Source organism: Polypterus senegalus, chromosome 14, assembly GCF_016835505.1.
Source record: "Polypterus senegalus isolate Bchr_013 chromosome 14, ASM1683550v1, whole genome shotgun sequence".
Lineage (NCBI taxonomy): Eukaryota > Metazoa > Chordata > Cladistia > Polypteriformes > Polypteridae > Polypterus > Polypterus senegalus.
This window is the reverse complement of record NC_053167.1, coordinates 31,343,262-31,359,112: the sequence shown is the minus strand read 5'-3', so window position 1 is coordinate 31,359,112 and position 15,851 is coordinate 31,343,262. Positions and strand designations below refer to the sequence as shown.

General features: G+C 38.3%; 1 protein-coding gene across 3 annotated transcripts in view; it reads right to left on the bottom strand.

Moving 5' to 3' along the window:
• Positions 1 to 525: 525 nt before the first annotated feature.
• The window catches only part of soga1 (suppressor of glucose, autophagy associated 1), a 141,196-nt gene continuing 125,870 nt past the window's right edge, over positions 526 to 15,851 (bottom strand). For all 3 annotated transcript variants that reach the window (XM_039776562.1, XM_039776561.1, XM_039776563.1), the window contains exons 13-14: positions 11,696 to 13,145; positions 526 to 4,815 (exon numbers count right to left, since the gene is read on the bottom strand). In XM_039776562.1, the coding sequence (XP_039632496.1) occupies positions 4,669 to 4,815; positions 11,696 to 13,145 (1,597 nt within the window). In that variant the 3' untranslated portion in view covers positions 526 to 4,668. The remainder of the gene's footprint in view (positions 4,816 to 11,695; positions 13,146 to 15,851) is intronic.

Below are 15,851 nucleotides of genomic sequence, written 5' to 3'. Positions count from 1 at the left end.
CCTACTGAAGGATAGAAACAAAATACGGTATAAATTACAATATTTATATTTAACTTACAATAACATGAAAAGATTGCTTTGCGTTTTGTATCAGAATATTAAAAAAGTACAGGCATATTAAATAATTTAGCTATTATTAACAGTTCAGCTAACAACTTTTTTTTTTTTTTTAATTTTCCAAAATATAACTACGTCGTCAAAATGTTACAATGCTCTGAAGGAGACGATGACAGTATGAACGAATGGCACATGGGGTTGTGTAAAGCATGCATGGCGCGACCATTATGAAGTCGTAGGTGTGAGTGATGGAAATTGTTTTGCCAAACCAGTAGCAATGAATGGTTGAAGTTATTAAGTATGGAATGAAAGGAGAATGCGATCGCTAAAGAGCAGAGCACAGCTTGCTTCAAGTGCTTAGCTTCTGTTTATCTTGTGGGTAAAAATGATTTTTGTTCTCTAATAATTTATATGCCCAAATCATTTTTACAGTAAAACAGAACTACAGTTATGCAAATATACTGTACACTCTAACAAAAACAAAGAAAAATGCAATGCCAATGCAGCATGGTGAAAACCACTGTTTACTATGGTGTCAACCTTTAAAGTGAAGGAGGCGAATCCTGATGTTGAAAGATCTGTCGTTACTCAACTTTTGGACTTACTTACTCAAGATTTGGCCACTGTATCCGATATCATCTGCCGTACCAACATATTGTAAAGTTTAAGACCGTTTTTTTTTTTTTTCCTTGCTTTGAATTCTACTTGCTTTTGCCAAATGAAAATGTAGCACAAGAAGCACCAATAACACCAAAGCGCAAGTGAGGTAAGTGAGCGTTAATTATATGTCTGCCTGTGTTTGGGAAGATACCCAAATTATCGGCTAGAGGATAAACTGGGAAATCTTTTATGTTTAACCTTTAAGGAAGGATATTGGCATTTGGTTTTCATTCCCCCTTCAGTAAGAAAATGTTGAAAAAAAGTTCTTGGAGGATTACTTGATAAAGTAACAGGGTAATTATATGACACTATTTTGAAATGATTACCTACAATATCCACGAACAGACACGTTATTCAATGATTTAAGGAAAGGGCCATCTACTTGAGTGGCTGGGCGTTTGTGTTTGACATCTGCAAACAGTCAAACAAATGGAATGTGTGAACAAGAAGCAAGGACGCCATTGTGTGGTGGTAGTGGCTAAATGTTGGGCTTCATCTGAGGTACAACGTAATACACACAGAATGTATGACACTGTCAGTTTTACAAATGAAATCTTTAAAAATAACCAAGTTTAACAAAAATAGCCAAATCTGTGATTGTACGACATCAAACTAATGGCCGTTTTTAAAAATGCATTTCAAATGTCATGGAAGCTTCGCCTAACCTAAGCAGTTATTCTGAACACAGCGCTGTGGTAAAGTACGCACTTACATTTTATCAAAAGAAACTAAAGAAGCAGCCAGGCTGCAGAAGCCTAAGGAAGGTCCCATTACTGGTTAATGTGTCTAGTGATGAACAAAATTCAAGTTAAAATGTTTGTTGCCTGCACCTTAGTCTAAGTAGAACACTTTCTTCTCCTATTAAAATGTTCTCTGTTAACAATAGTATAACCGAGCTCATTTATTCTCAACAAAACATCTTTAAAGATTGAAAAACACAGATAATTATTTATTACGCTAGCTCAGTATATTGAAGTGTAACCATTTGTTGAAATGCTCTGGAAAATAAATGTACAAAAAAAGGCACCGGTTTCTAGTGTTTTGATTTCAACTGAGTTTAACAGAAATGGAGTATATAATAGAAAAGGGAGGGAAGGTGAGGTAGCCTCTGTAAATGGTCATGTAGTGTTCTGCATTTTCCAGCTATGCATGGATCTCTGCAAGCTTCCCTGAAGGTCCCTATAAATGTATACTGTGCGTGGAGTTGACCATGAGCCAGTGCAGGAACAAAATAGTAAGAAGACAACGTAAAACAGTTCTGGTTTCTCAGTTCCACATTTCAAAAGGCGTACATCTCTCAAATCCGCATTCAGTTACGTTTCACAGTAGATTCTATTGTCTTCATTCAATTCATTTCCATAACTCTGAGTATCATGAAATATGAAAGAAAGGCAATTCACTTTGTAACATATGAAATAAAAAGGGTGATGTGGCAGTGATGATCAACGGTGTGATAAATATGTCAACATGTGAATAAAACAGTTTAAGTTCAAGTGACACTAGAGTAAAGCTGTGCTGAAATGAGGAGTTTTAGAAGGGAGGTCGTCAACTCTCTATGAACTCTTTGTGAAGTATATCAGAATAATATGGAAAAGCATTGACATTTTTTTTTTTCTTATCAAAGTGGAAAAGAAAAGCGAAAGTAGGATTAAAATTAATTGAGTCACAAAGTTACCAGGATACATAGAACTGGATGTTGAAGGTTACAGATCCAGAGTTATCTACATGGGGATGTGGACATCACTATTGTCAGTGTTGGTGTTTTTTTGAATCATTTTTATTACAAAAGACAACTGCAGAGGGGAGTAAGTGGGTGTTCACGGTGATTTAGTAAATTTGGTTGTCAAGTTTAGGTTTCAGAATAGTAAGCCCTGAAGTGAGCCATAATGTCATCATGAAAATATGTTTGACACTGTATGTCAGTCAGTGAGTGACAAAGTAGCAGTAAGGATGTAAAAATATCAGAAATAAATCAAATTTAAGCAGATTGTGCCAAAAACTATTTAGTGCACTTCTGAAAATTAGGGATTAAATGATCAACGTCAGAGACACGTCGAAACATGACAGTACAGTAAATTATCCATCCCAGTACAGTGATTTTCCTTCAATCATGTTGTTATTGTAATACCAAAATTAAAAAAACTTTTTTCTTAGTATACCAATAACTCGGAATTCTGTATATTTCAGCACCATTTAGAAATGATACAAAACATTAAGTTAAACCAAGTAATTTCCTCAGTATAAAAAGAATAAAAAAAAAGTTAAAAGGTTAAGTGTTAATAGTAAAATTTACTATTCATAACCATTCTTTCAAAAAAGAAAGACAGCAGTAATATTAAAAAAAAAAAATCACTGGTCCCACATGCACATTTCTAATAGTTGACTATTATAAATGAATGTCTATTTTTAAAAGTTTTGTTTCATTTTTGATGCAACAAAAAATAACTGGGATTGCGATATCCTATTAATGGTGAATCTACACATTTTCTCATAACATTCCAAGAGAATTCTGCGTAAACACCAAGAAGGGGACCATAACTAAAATCTCAGAAACCAATCAGGAGAGATAAAGCACAACATTTTAGGCAATTATGACATTGGTTTGATGTGCTTATTACATATTTGCTGATAAGCTAATAAACTCAAGGGCAACAAACAGAATTTAGTTTTCTGTTTTGCTAACTAGTCACTCAGTTTACGTCTCAATGTGGAACAACTGCCCTTTCTCGCCACTCAGACCAGTGGTTTTCAGCCTTTGTTTTCACACCCAGAGTTCCTGCTTAGAGACAGAAACGGGTCTTCCTGCCTCATTTGGTTTTCTAATGGAAAACTAGATGTAATTACTGTTATTGAAAAATAATAGCAAGTAACTTTACAAGTGGTTTTAGGAGTGTTCCTGTCCAACACTAGAATGCTAGAAAAAAAGCTTAGGCATAAATGGGGCCTAATACTTTTTTATTGTTTTACTGCCACAATAATTATTTGGAAGTTGAAAAATGTTGGGTATTTTTTGAGAATGATCATATTTATTACGGTTAATGAATGCAGCATTTCACAATGCGGTCACTTTATTAGGTACACCTTTCCACCAGATCAGTGACAGCGTATGTGTGGACAGTTCTGTTATAAGCAGGTAGACAGGCGTCGTCAGACTGTGTGCATCTCTGTGCAATTCACAGGGAGAACACTAAACATTAGCTTTGAACATACCACATGGGCTGGCACGAGTTTATCAGTAACAGCAATCTTGCTGAAGTTGTCATGCATGGCAGTGTCATGGGTAGGTTGAGAATGCACAACCACTTTAATTAAAATAACTAGAGTTTATTTGATCATCCTTTTGCTGCACATTGACATCTTCTTCGGTCTTTCTGATATAGTCAAGCTGCAAGGTGGACTAGTTAACAGAGAGGCATACCAAATAAACTGGCCGTGAAGTGCCTATTTGCATATTTAACAAATATTCCCTGGCTACATAACTTGGTGGATGAATAATAAAACGTTTATAAGCACTGATTTGAGCCACAATAAGGATTCGTAGAGCTCAGAACATCTCACAGGACTTGTAAAGGTGTTCTTATTAAAAATCACTCTAATTGGAGGTATGTATGTTCTTTCTAAATGATCACTCTGGTACAAAGAAACAAATTTGGAAGGCCTTAAATGTGCTGTAAAATATTTTTCTCCAAAGTAAAAACATGTGCCCACACCAAGGGAGACAAAGTCGCCTTGTAGTGTAGCAGAACAAGGGAACCAAAAAATATCTCTGAAAGTAACAATATATTGTAAGAAACATGGTAGAAATAAAATGGCGCTACAGACAGTTTCACTATTCATTGCTGGTTTTACTTGGCTTTCTTTTTTCCTTGTAAATAAATATTTAAAAAGAAATGTTTCTCTTCTTGCTGTGAGCACTGTGTCCCATCGTAGCAATAGACCTGGTGCAAACCCTTACTCTGAGCCATCTGTTTTCTCTTCAGCTGCACAGGGGTCAGAAGTGCGGGCCTTGCACTGTGCTGGGGAGTGGCGCGTCACTGACCTTGCTGATCGGGAGAAACAAGAGGTGAGGGATTGTGACGTGCAGTCGCAGGCGACATCCTGCAGAGAAAGAGAAAGCCGAGTTAAAGAGAACATGTTGCTATTGCTGCTGTGTAGCAGAAGAGCCTCAGCAAATTCACCTAGCAGATGTTTCAGCCAGCTTGAATAATTACCTACTTGAGTGCACTGCAGCCTCCTTATGTACCATCCAATTAAAATGTCAGCTACAAAAAGTATGTGATGCATACATTTTGTTCCTTAGAGGGTAGAGGAAACAATCTGTTTACAAGTATTTCCATTAGGCTATGAAGATATTGCAAAATATTACATTCGAATTACAAAAATCAAAACACCTGAGGGGAAAAACTCTTGAGGTGTCAGAACCTGTGAAAGGAATTCAAGGTAGAACATTCATACAAATGTCCATTATTTACTTAGCCAAGCTGAAGGATGTGGAAAAAGCCAATTGTGTTTTGTGGCCTCCACTCAGAGTATTGTCACACGCTCCTCAGCGCGAGTTTCATTATGTCATTCCCACATGACACATACATTACACAACTGGTGGTATGTTGTTATGGGAACACCCAAGCGTGGTGCAGCCACAGGATGTTTTTTTTTTTCATTCACTGCTCCATGCCCAGTACAAATGAGCTGTAGAAATCATTATTGTGTATAAGCAGTATATGGAAGATTAGGGTGTGAAAGGAGAACATATAAAGTTATTGATTCTGAGGTTGCAAAAGTTGATTCTTTTTTTCTTCTAAATATATTTTGACTCATCTTAGATGTGCACATTATACAGGTGTCAATGAGTATAATTTGAAAGCAGCTGAAGTGCATGCACCTACATGACGTTCTCCGAATTTTAGCCTATCATTCTTGAATCAGGTGACATTGCTGCCTCACAGCAGCAGAAGACCATGACCTGCTCACTGTCTGTGAAGAGCTTTAATATTCCTCCCATGTCTAAGAGGGTGTTTCTCAGGATACCATTTGAGTAGTCTGGTTGCCTACCACATCTCAAGCACATGTGTTCTTACTTAACTGGTGACTATAAATTAGCCTGGGCAGATTGATACTTATGTGTAAGTGTGCATTGTAACACCCAATTTCTTGCTTTTTGTCCAATCCCACTGGAAAAAGTGAGTTCAGAAAATGGAAGGATGGATTCTTTTGATTTGAGTGATTCATTTTCACTTTGAGGATCTCTGTGGCATTCCAAGATGCATCTTCTAAGAAGTGCAGTATTTAAGAATCAGGTGCCTCATGCATAACTATGTGTATAGAATTCACACTAAGACATGGCATACAGACAAAAGCGGAAATGTTCGTACGCACAAAATAATCCAGATTTATAAAACTGTGTTTTCGCCAACTTCCATGTTCTTCCGCTCCATAAATCCCGGTCAGCATGAAAAGTAATGCACGTGCACACGCCTGCTGCCACACCCCAACTCCTCCCATAATTACGCCTCTTTGAATATGCAAATCAATATTAATAGCCCTTAAGCTCAGCGTCCTGTGAAAAGGCAATGGCAAAAGCATGGGAGAAAATAGAAGAATTTCAGCGAATACCATGTGGAGGCAAGAAAAAGCATACTATTTATTGGTTTAAACAGTGGTATAAACAACAAAAGGAAGTTGATCCAGTGACATAGAGTGTCGGTGAAACTCGAAAGCTCAAGTTCACAAAGTCGCACAGTGCCCGAAATAAAAAAAGAAGTTGTCAGATATCAAAGTCGCTGTGAAAAGGCAAGTCGTAGCCCACCGTCTGAGTGTTATATGAAAGCTTATTAGGGTACAGAAAAAAAGAAAAAAATAGGCACACAGTGGGGAAAAAAGCTCAAAATGTCAACTTTAATCTCTAAATTTCCACTTTAATCACGGAGTTTATTTTGTCATTAAAGTAGAACATCATAAACTTCATCATTAAATCGTTTAATTTACTAGTTTCTCAAATACCATCGTAACTAAAGTAGCACGTTAAATGCTTTGTTTTGTATGTGTTCTTCTATGTGTTTGAATCACTATGTAATTCTTAAACAGGCTTTCTCTTCCTCTGACAGGACACAGAATCCATTACATTTGTGATATTACACCTCTCTGAATAATTAAAATACTGAGATGTATACTTGATATCATTTTCATGATGATAGGAGTTAAAGCATGCTATTAAACATGGGAAAATGCTGGCTCCCTGTCCAGAGATTGTTCCTGCCTCCCGCAAGATGGTTGCTGCGCCATGTATGACCTTCGATGAAATAATTTATTGCAGCAGTACTGCCTCATTCAAACATACTAACCCCTGATTCCTGTCCTTCCTTTTCTTTCTCCAAGTAACCAATTGCCACACAATCAGCTCTGTAATAGACGTTAAGCCATCTGTAAGCTTAGAACGCAGATTCTTCAGAACTTTTAAGGAACATTGAAATATCTTCGTAGTGCTTGTTTAATTATTACATCCATCTATCCATCCAGGGTCACGCCAGTCCCAGCAAGCATACACCACGAGGCAGGAACAATCTCTGAATGGGGCCCCAGATCGTCACTAGCGCTGCGCCACCATGTCCTCACGTTTAATTATTAACAATACAGATCACTATGTAACAAATTTTTATTTTTATTTTGTTCCTGGGTACAAAGTGTGTTTTCCTAACCCGTTATGCCTAAAAAAAGTAGAAAACAGCTGTTGTATCAGGATAATGATATTTTGAAATTTGTCTGTTTTCGAGAAAATTCTCGATTCGCATTCAATACTGAGTAGTCTTCTAGAATATTCTTGAACTGTTAGAATGGTCCAGAAGTTTCTAGAATTTTCCAGAATTATCGAGAACTTTCAAGAAACGTTTAGAACTTTCTAGAAGGTTCTCGGACTGTCCAATAGTAGTCATACAAGTATAAAAGCGCAGGTGACTCGAACCAACATTTCGGTTTATGTTACTTTTTTGATTTGATTTAGATGGCATCAAGAGGTTGCTTGCACGCAGCAGATGCATTTTGCTACATCTGTGGACAATTTATAAAGACAAGAGTGAGAAAGTATTCCATGAAAGCATGTCGTAAGATGTGCGAGGCCTAAAAGGCATACTTTGGCATGCCTGTTGGGGATCAAGACAAGCCCTGGGCACCTCATTTCACATGCAAATATTGCAAGAAAACTCTTGAAGGTTGGTACAGGGGAGAAAAGAGAGCTATGAAGTTTGCTATCCCGTGAATTTGGCGGCAACCGACTGACCACTCAAGCAACTGCTACTTCTGCATGGTGGATCCTACCAAACGTCGCACTGCCAAGAATGCGCCTCAAATCGTTTATCCAGACATTCCTTCTTCCATTGCCCCAGTACCATACTGCCCCGAGCTGCCCGTTCCCACTCCTCCGAAGAGGGATCAGCCATCTTCAGGAGACAGCAGCAAGTCAGACAGCGAGGAAGATATTGCAGATCCAGATTGCGGTTTCACAGATGCGGCTGAGGAGAGAAGGCCATACTTCCCTAACCAGAAAGACGTCAACGATCTGATCAGAGACCTTGGTCTTATCAAGTCCAATGCTGAGCTTCTGACATCCAGGCTCAAGCAGTGGAACTTGTTGGATGAAAGTGTGCAAGGACAGTATAACGAGAACATGATGGGGGACTACATTTGGGGGCTTCTTCGAGAAAGCGATTTGCAGTACAGTCGCAAATCTAGAAAACCTACACATTTCTGAACCTTTTTGAGTGGTTTTGACTGTCTTTGTCTATTTACCATGCAAGTGTTATTCTCTATCAGACCGCATAAACGAAAAGATAAAAATTCCCTTGTTTTGTCACTATAAATACAAAATTTTCTGGGCTGTGGTCATAAAATCAAAGTTTGTGCTGAATGTAGTCGTTTTTCCATAGGCTTTAGACATAAGCAGTTGAAATATAACTTTTGGAAGCCAGGAACAAAAATTGTGTTACATAATGTTTAAATGATGTTAACATTTTATCTGTATAATGTAATAAACAAATTTTGCTGCATTTCATATCGTCATCATATGTAAATACGCGCTCAGGTTGTGCAATATTATAACTGTATTACAAGTTTACAGTGAGGTAATTGTACTAATAAGTACAAACAATTCTACAAGGAGCACTTAATGGACTGATTGAGTGCGTTTATAGTTCTTGGATGAAACTGTTTCTGAACCGTGAGGAAAGGCTCTGAAGCGTTTGCCGTATGAGTGCAGTTCAATACACAGCATGGCTGAGGCAGGGTGCTCTTGATGCTGTATACTGATAATTCTATTTCCAATTAGCTGCTGTAGAGGTGTGATTCCACACTCAGATAAAGTGGGATAAATACTCTGAGTATTGCATTGAGAGGAACAACGCTAAAGCAGCTATGGTATTTGGAATATTTTGGCCATTCTGTGGGCCATTATATTGTTACAAGTTAATTATAATCAGATGCCATAAACTAATAAACAATATGCGGTTAATTTTAGTGTATTTGATAAAGCCGCACCAGGGATGTGGATCTAAAAAAGAAAGGGAAACCACACTGGAAGCAAACCCAGCGTCAATGCAGTGCTTTTGTTCCAGTGTGAGGACATGGTGTCATAGCGCTAGCAAGGAGCTGGCGCCCCGTTCATGGATTATTCTTGCCTTGCTCTGTATGCTTGCTGGGGCTGGCACGACACTGGAAGGATAGATAGATAGAATCATTAAACATGTACTACGAAGATATTTCAATATTCCATAAAAGTTTTGAAGAATCGGCGTTCTAAGCTTACAGATGGCTTAATGTCTACTATAGAGCTGATTGTGTGGTGATTGGGTATTTGGAGAAAGAAAAGGAATGACAGAAATTGGGGGTTAGTACATCTGAAGAGACAGTACTGCTGCAGTAAATTATTTCATTGAAGGTCACGGACAGCGCAGCAAGCATCTTGCATGACGTACGAACATCTCTGGACAAGGCGCCAGCTCGTCACTATCACTACTCCACCGTGTTCCCATGTTTAATAACATGCTTTAATTCCTATTATCTTGAAAATGATTTAAATATTTAAATTATTCAGAGAGCTGTAATATCAGGAATGTAATGGATTCTGTGTCCTGTCGGAGGAAGAGAAAGCCCGTTTAAGAAGCACATAGTGATTCACACACATACAGCAAATAAAACACATACAAATAAAGCATTTAACGTGCTACTTTATTTACGATAGGATTTGAGAAACCAGCAAATTAAACGATTTAAAGATGAAGATGTTCTACTTTAATGACAAAATAAACTACGTGATTAACCTGGAAATTTTGAGATTAAAATTAAAGCTTTTTTCCCCCACTGTGTTCCTATTTTTTTTCTTTTCTCTTTACCCTAATAAGCTTTCATATGACACTGAGACGGTGGGCTACGACTCACCTTTTCACGGCGACTTTGATATCTGACAACTTGAGCTTTCGAGTTTCTTCAACACTCTATGTCACTCGATCAACTTTCTTTTGTTGTTTATACCACTGTTTAAACCAACAAACAGTACGTATTTCCTTGCCTCCACTTGGTATTCGCTGAAATTCTTCTGTTTCCCCCCGTGCTTTTGCCATTGCCTTTTCACAAAACGCTGAGCTTAAGGGCCATTTATATTGATTTGCATATTCAAAGAGGCGTAATTCTGGGAGGAGTTTGGGGAGAGGCAGCAGGTGTGTGCACGTGCATTACTTTTCATGCTGACCGGGATTTATGAAGATGAAGAACATGGAATTTGGCAAACACACAGATTTATGCATTTGGATTTTTTGCGCGTAAGAACATTTCAGCTTTTGTCCATATGCCATGTTTTAGTGTGAATTCTGCGCATGGCGTTATGCATGAGGCCCCTGGTGTTCGTTTAGGGCTGTTTGCCACTCTTGTATCGTTATAAAACAGGGCATTCATAAAATCAGAAGTCTACCTACACAGCAGAATACATCAGCTGTTCCAAAGGATTTGAAGCTGTGTTCTTACATAAAGATTAGCAAATCTGCTTTACAGTAATGACTAAGCAATACATTTTTCAAATGATACATGTTTGACAATGTGCTCCAGCTGAGCTGGTTGCACCTTGCACCCAATAGTTCTGGGATAGGCACGGGCCCCCTGCAGTCCTCTAATTGATCTTAATTTGAAAATGGATGGATGTATGGCTATATGCTATATAACAAATTTACTCAATGTGATTATGAAATTGCATGGAAAAAATGGCAGTAGGATCATGTCCATAAAAAGACTGGAAGGATGGTTCAATTAAAAGCAGCTACACATACGTGCCGTACATTCAGGATGTCCTGTAGTAGGTGACCTAATTCTGTTTTGTAAAATTTGAAGCACCTTTGTTGTAATGTCTTTTTATCTGCAAGAAACTCCACTCCCAGTGGATTAAATGAGTAGGAATTTCATACATAATTTACCTCAAAGAAATTTATTGTGAAACTTCAGTTTTCTTTGTGATATCTTGAATAGAGTGTCCTGCCTATTTTAAACACATTTTAAAAATGGACAACTACTAAAGAACACATTTACCTTGCAAGAGGTTATTCCATGATGTGTACAGTATTTATGCCAGACTCTTTGATAAAATAAATAAAAAAATAAAAATGCTTCCAGTTTGAAAACAGTTAACTAAGTCCCTGAAACAGCTGCATGCCATGTTATGTGTACAGTACATTTTCTGACTTATTTACTTTGTGTTATGACTTGAGACATATTGGTCATTATTTATATTTACTTTATATTATTTAATTTTTTTCCTTTTTCTAGATTATGTGTCACTTCATTTTATTGTTATGTCATTATTTATGGCTTTGAAAAAGTTTTCTTTAGCCGTCCCTGACAAACTATAGGTTTTGTAAACAATCATACAGCCTATCTGCTACTACTTGAACTGTTAATGATGTTCAAAAAATAATTATTGGAGATAAAATTCAAGCTACTGTACCTCAAGTGCAATGGAAGAATTCAGGCTGATGTCCCTTGTAACAGAATCTTTAGTGTTTTGGCTTTGGTCATCCTTAGTGTTCTGTTTCAGGATCCTTTTGCTCACAATTTTTGAAACAGCATCTGTTTGGGTGCCACTAAGAGAGGACACAATAGTAGAAGGATTACAGTCTAATTTTTTGCAGCCATCGTCTATTGTGATCTCTCTGTGTTGCCTCTCCACACTAGCTGTGGGGGTCTGTACCCTGCCACAGACATTGCGAAAGAACTCCTGGACAATGCCATATTTTGGTACCTCAGTCTTGGTTTTGGCCTCTTGGGTAACTCCCTTCCACAGGGATTCTGTACTCCCGTTATGTTCCACTACACTGAACAAGCTTGACAGCCCATCATTGAGTCCACTTAACACTGGGCTGTCTCTGGTTGTAGTAGATCTAGCCCAGGCTGACCCACTGTGGCCCCTATGGTGCAGATTCCAAAGACTTCTGTCTTTTGTGCTGTCTAATTTGGACGTGGATGTAGTTAGCTTCCTTTGCAGCTTGGGAGAACCATACTTAGGTGAGCAACATGGCCGCTCAATTCTGTTATGCACTTTTTCCAAGGAGGTAGAGATCTGCCTGCTGCGGGCTGACATCAAAGAAGAATTCCTTGGTGACCAACTCTTGGTATGTAGGCTACTTCTTGGGCCATCAGTCTGAAGACCAATGCTGACAAACTGTGTGGTCTGAGTGGCAGTAGTGGAGACAATGATGGTCTGACTTGCAGTGTCCTTGGATTTTCTCTCTAATGAACTTGATCGTATAGCTTGCCTCACACAGTTTGTCATTTCCTTCATATCATCACTCATATTGCCGGAAATTTCTAGGCTGTGGAATGAGGAAGGCAATCCACCAGATGCCACAACTGAATGTGAGACAGAGCTGCCCTCTAGCAAATCCCGGTGTTGCTTGGAGAAGTTACACAACCACCTACTGTATGTACTCTCCAAAGGGTTCTCCGATTTTTCTAGGTCTTTGGGTTTGGCCATGGTAAACAAATACCCCGGTTCAACCATCATTTTTCCATCATTAGTTCCATGCGATAAAGAGCCATCCATCCTGCGTGCCACTGGTGGACTGTAGTAAATCCTGATGCCAGTTTTATCTGGTGCAGTGTAACTCCTTTGCATGTTTGCTAAACTTTGATCATGACCGGAGAAGCTCTTCATTGTTGAAGAGCAGTCCCATGTCTTGAAAGGATCAGCTTTCTCAATGAGGGCCTTTTCATTTGTCAGGTACTTCCAATTCTTTTTATTTAAATCTGCCATGTCTGAGATGTTACTGGGAATCTCTGGAACTCCTGGCTGAGCTTTGCTGTCATCTCTGTTGGAGTCATTGTGAGGGTCAGAAGGAATAAACGGTGAGCTGTCCAACAGGCTCTCAAACTCTGACATAGAGGAAACTGATTTTGTTCTAAAAAGAAGAAGAAAGAAAAGTGTTAACTGTCAGGAAGGATATACTGCCAGGTCTAATATTTTAGACACTCATGATAGATGAATAGGTTTCCTATTATTAACATTAATTTGCTCTCCATGCCCTCAAACTTATTTATTGGCTCCCCGTGCTGGGTGAACACAGTGGCTTTTTCAATTTTGTAATAAGACACTACTTACTTACTTTAAATGCTCTTGTTTGATTGACTGCCTTATAGAAGCACTCAGTGATGTATGAGGGTGTATTACACTAAGTACAGGATCAGACAGGCTGCTGAAGATTTTGAGCGTACAACTTTTAAAGAGCCTCTTCTTCTTCTGGTGACTCACAAATTGAATCAACAGTGAATGAGATGTTACACTGTGAAACTGAGCTTTATGCAAGACAGAATGTTAGCTAAAGGAAATCCAACAGTAATTTCTTGTTGGATGAGAGATGCATAAATAGATGGATACAGTCAGACCTAGACCCACACATACTAAATAATTATAGACCTATTTCAAATTTACCCTTTCTCTGTAAAATACTAGAAAAAGTAGTCGCCAATCAGCTTCAGTCACACAATTTAAGCATTACAATTTATTTGAGAAATTCCAGTCTTGTTTCCGCACTGGTCATAGTACAGAAACGGCACTAACGCGGGTTGTAAATAACATTCTGATATCCTCTGATGAAGGAAACTCCACTGTAATTATGTTGTTTGACTTAAGTGCAGCATTTGACACCATTGACCATTCTATTTTACTGCACAGGCTAGAAAATGAAGTTGTGGGCTTACAGGTACTGTGCTCGCTTGGTTTAGTTCTTATTTACCAAATCGATTCCAATATGTACAGAAATGTGAAGACAGCACTCCATCATTATACACAGAAGTGAGATATGATGTCCTGCAGGGCTCAGTACTGGGACCTTTACTGTTTTCACTTTACATGCTTCCACTGGGATCTCTCATTAGGAAACATAATGTTAATTTTCACTCATATGCAGATGACACCCAGTTATACCTTTCATTTAAATCAAATGAAGTTTCTCCGATGTTGTCTTTAATTAGTTGTGTTAGTGAATTAAAGGAGTGGATGGATGAGAACTATTTGTCTTTAAATAAAGATAAAACAGACATGTTAATTGTTGGAGGGAATGACGTTGATCACAACAATATTCTGTCATCATTTAACTCAGTTGGAATCACCATTAATTTTACTGAATCAGCCCGCAATCTAGGAGTTATCTTTGACTCTATTATGTCATTTAAAGCGCATATTACAAATTTGTCCAAATCATGTTTCTTCCATCTTAAAAATGTTGGGAAATTAAGGCGCTTTCTAAATAAACAGGATTCTGAGAAATTAATTAATGCATTTATTTTTAGTAGGATTGACAACTGCAATGCGGTGTGCACCGGATGTTCAAACTGTTCTTTATACAGCCTTTAGTTAATCCAAAATGCTGCTGCAAGAATTATTACAAGAACAATAAAATACGAACACATAACTCCAGTTCTTAAATCCTTACACTGGCTTAAGTTTAGGGCAGATTTCAAAATCCTTCTTTTAACATATAAAGAATTAAATGGCCTGCGGTGGGTTGGCACCCTGCCCAGGATTGGTTCCTGCCTTGTGCCCTGTGTTGGCTGGCATTTGCTCCAGCAGAACCCCGTGACCCTGTAGTTAGGATTCAGCGGGTTGGAAAATGGATGGATTAATGAATTAAATGGCCAAGGTCCGGCTTACTTGTCTGAACTTATCATGACTTACAAACCAGAGCGCACATTACGATCTCAAGATGCCGGTCTGCTTTTGATTCCAAGGATTAATAAAATAACAGTGGGAGGTCAAGCTTTTAGTTACAGGGCCCCTAAACTGTGGAATGGTCTGCCTGCTACTATAAGAGATGCCCCTTCGGTCTCAGCTTTTAAATCCCAGCTGAAGACTCACTACTTCAGTTTAGCATATCCTGACTAGAGCTGCTGATTAACTGTACAGACTGCATCTCTGTTGTTAGTCATTAGGACTAAAACATAAGTAACATGATAGTTATAATTGGATACTAACCCTCACCTATTCTGTTTCTCTTCTCGGTACTAAAATGTGGCAGTTTTGGCCACCTGCCAAGTTGTTTTGCCTGCCTAAGGTAAAGTCATCCCTGATGGAGGATCGCAGGAATCGTGGAAAAGAGGGGTCCTTTCATCGGATTAGCGCTATTTCAGCTGTGAAATGGCCAAATTGGGGGAGGCAGCTTAATGAATGAGTTATCAAGGACTCTAAACAAATCCAAATCATATTATATGATATGATCTACTATTAAATTCTACTCCGTTCTTCTAAAATTTTTATTCTGATACTGTATTGAGGATTTGTTCTGTTCTGTGTATTGTACTATATTGTATTGACCCCCTTCTTTTTGACACCCACTGTATGCCCAACCTCCTTGGAGAGGGATCTCTCTTTAAATTGCCTTTCCCAAGGTTTCTTCCATTTTTTCCCTACAAGGGTTTTTTTGGGAATTTTTTCTTGTCTTCCTAGAGAGTCAAGTCTGGGGGGCTGTCAAGAGGGAGGGCTTGTTAAAGCCCATTGCGGCACTCCTTATGTGATTTTGGGCTATACAAAAATAAATTGTATTGTATTGTATTGTAAGGATGCAGCATTGGTGTGTCTCTGTGAAAATGTATGGGAATCTCTAACCTAC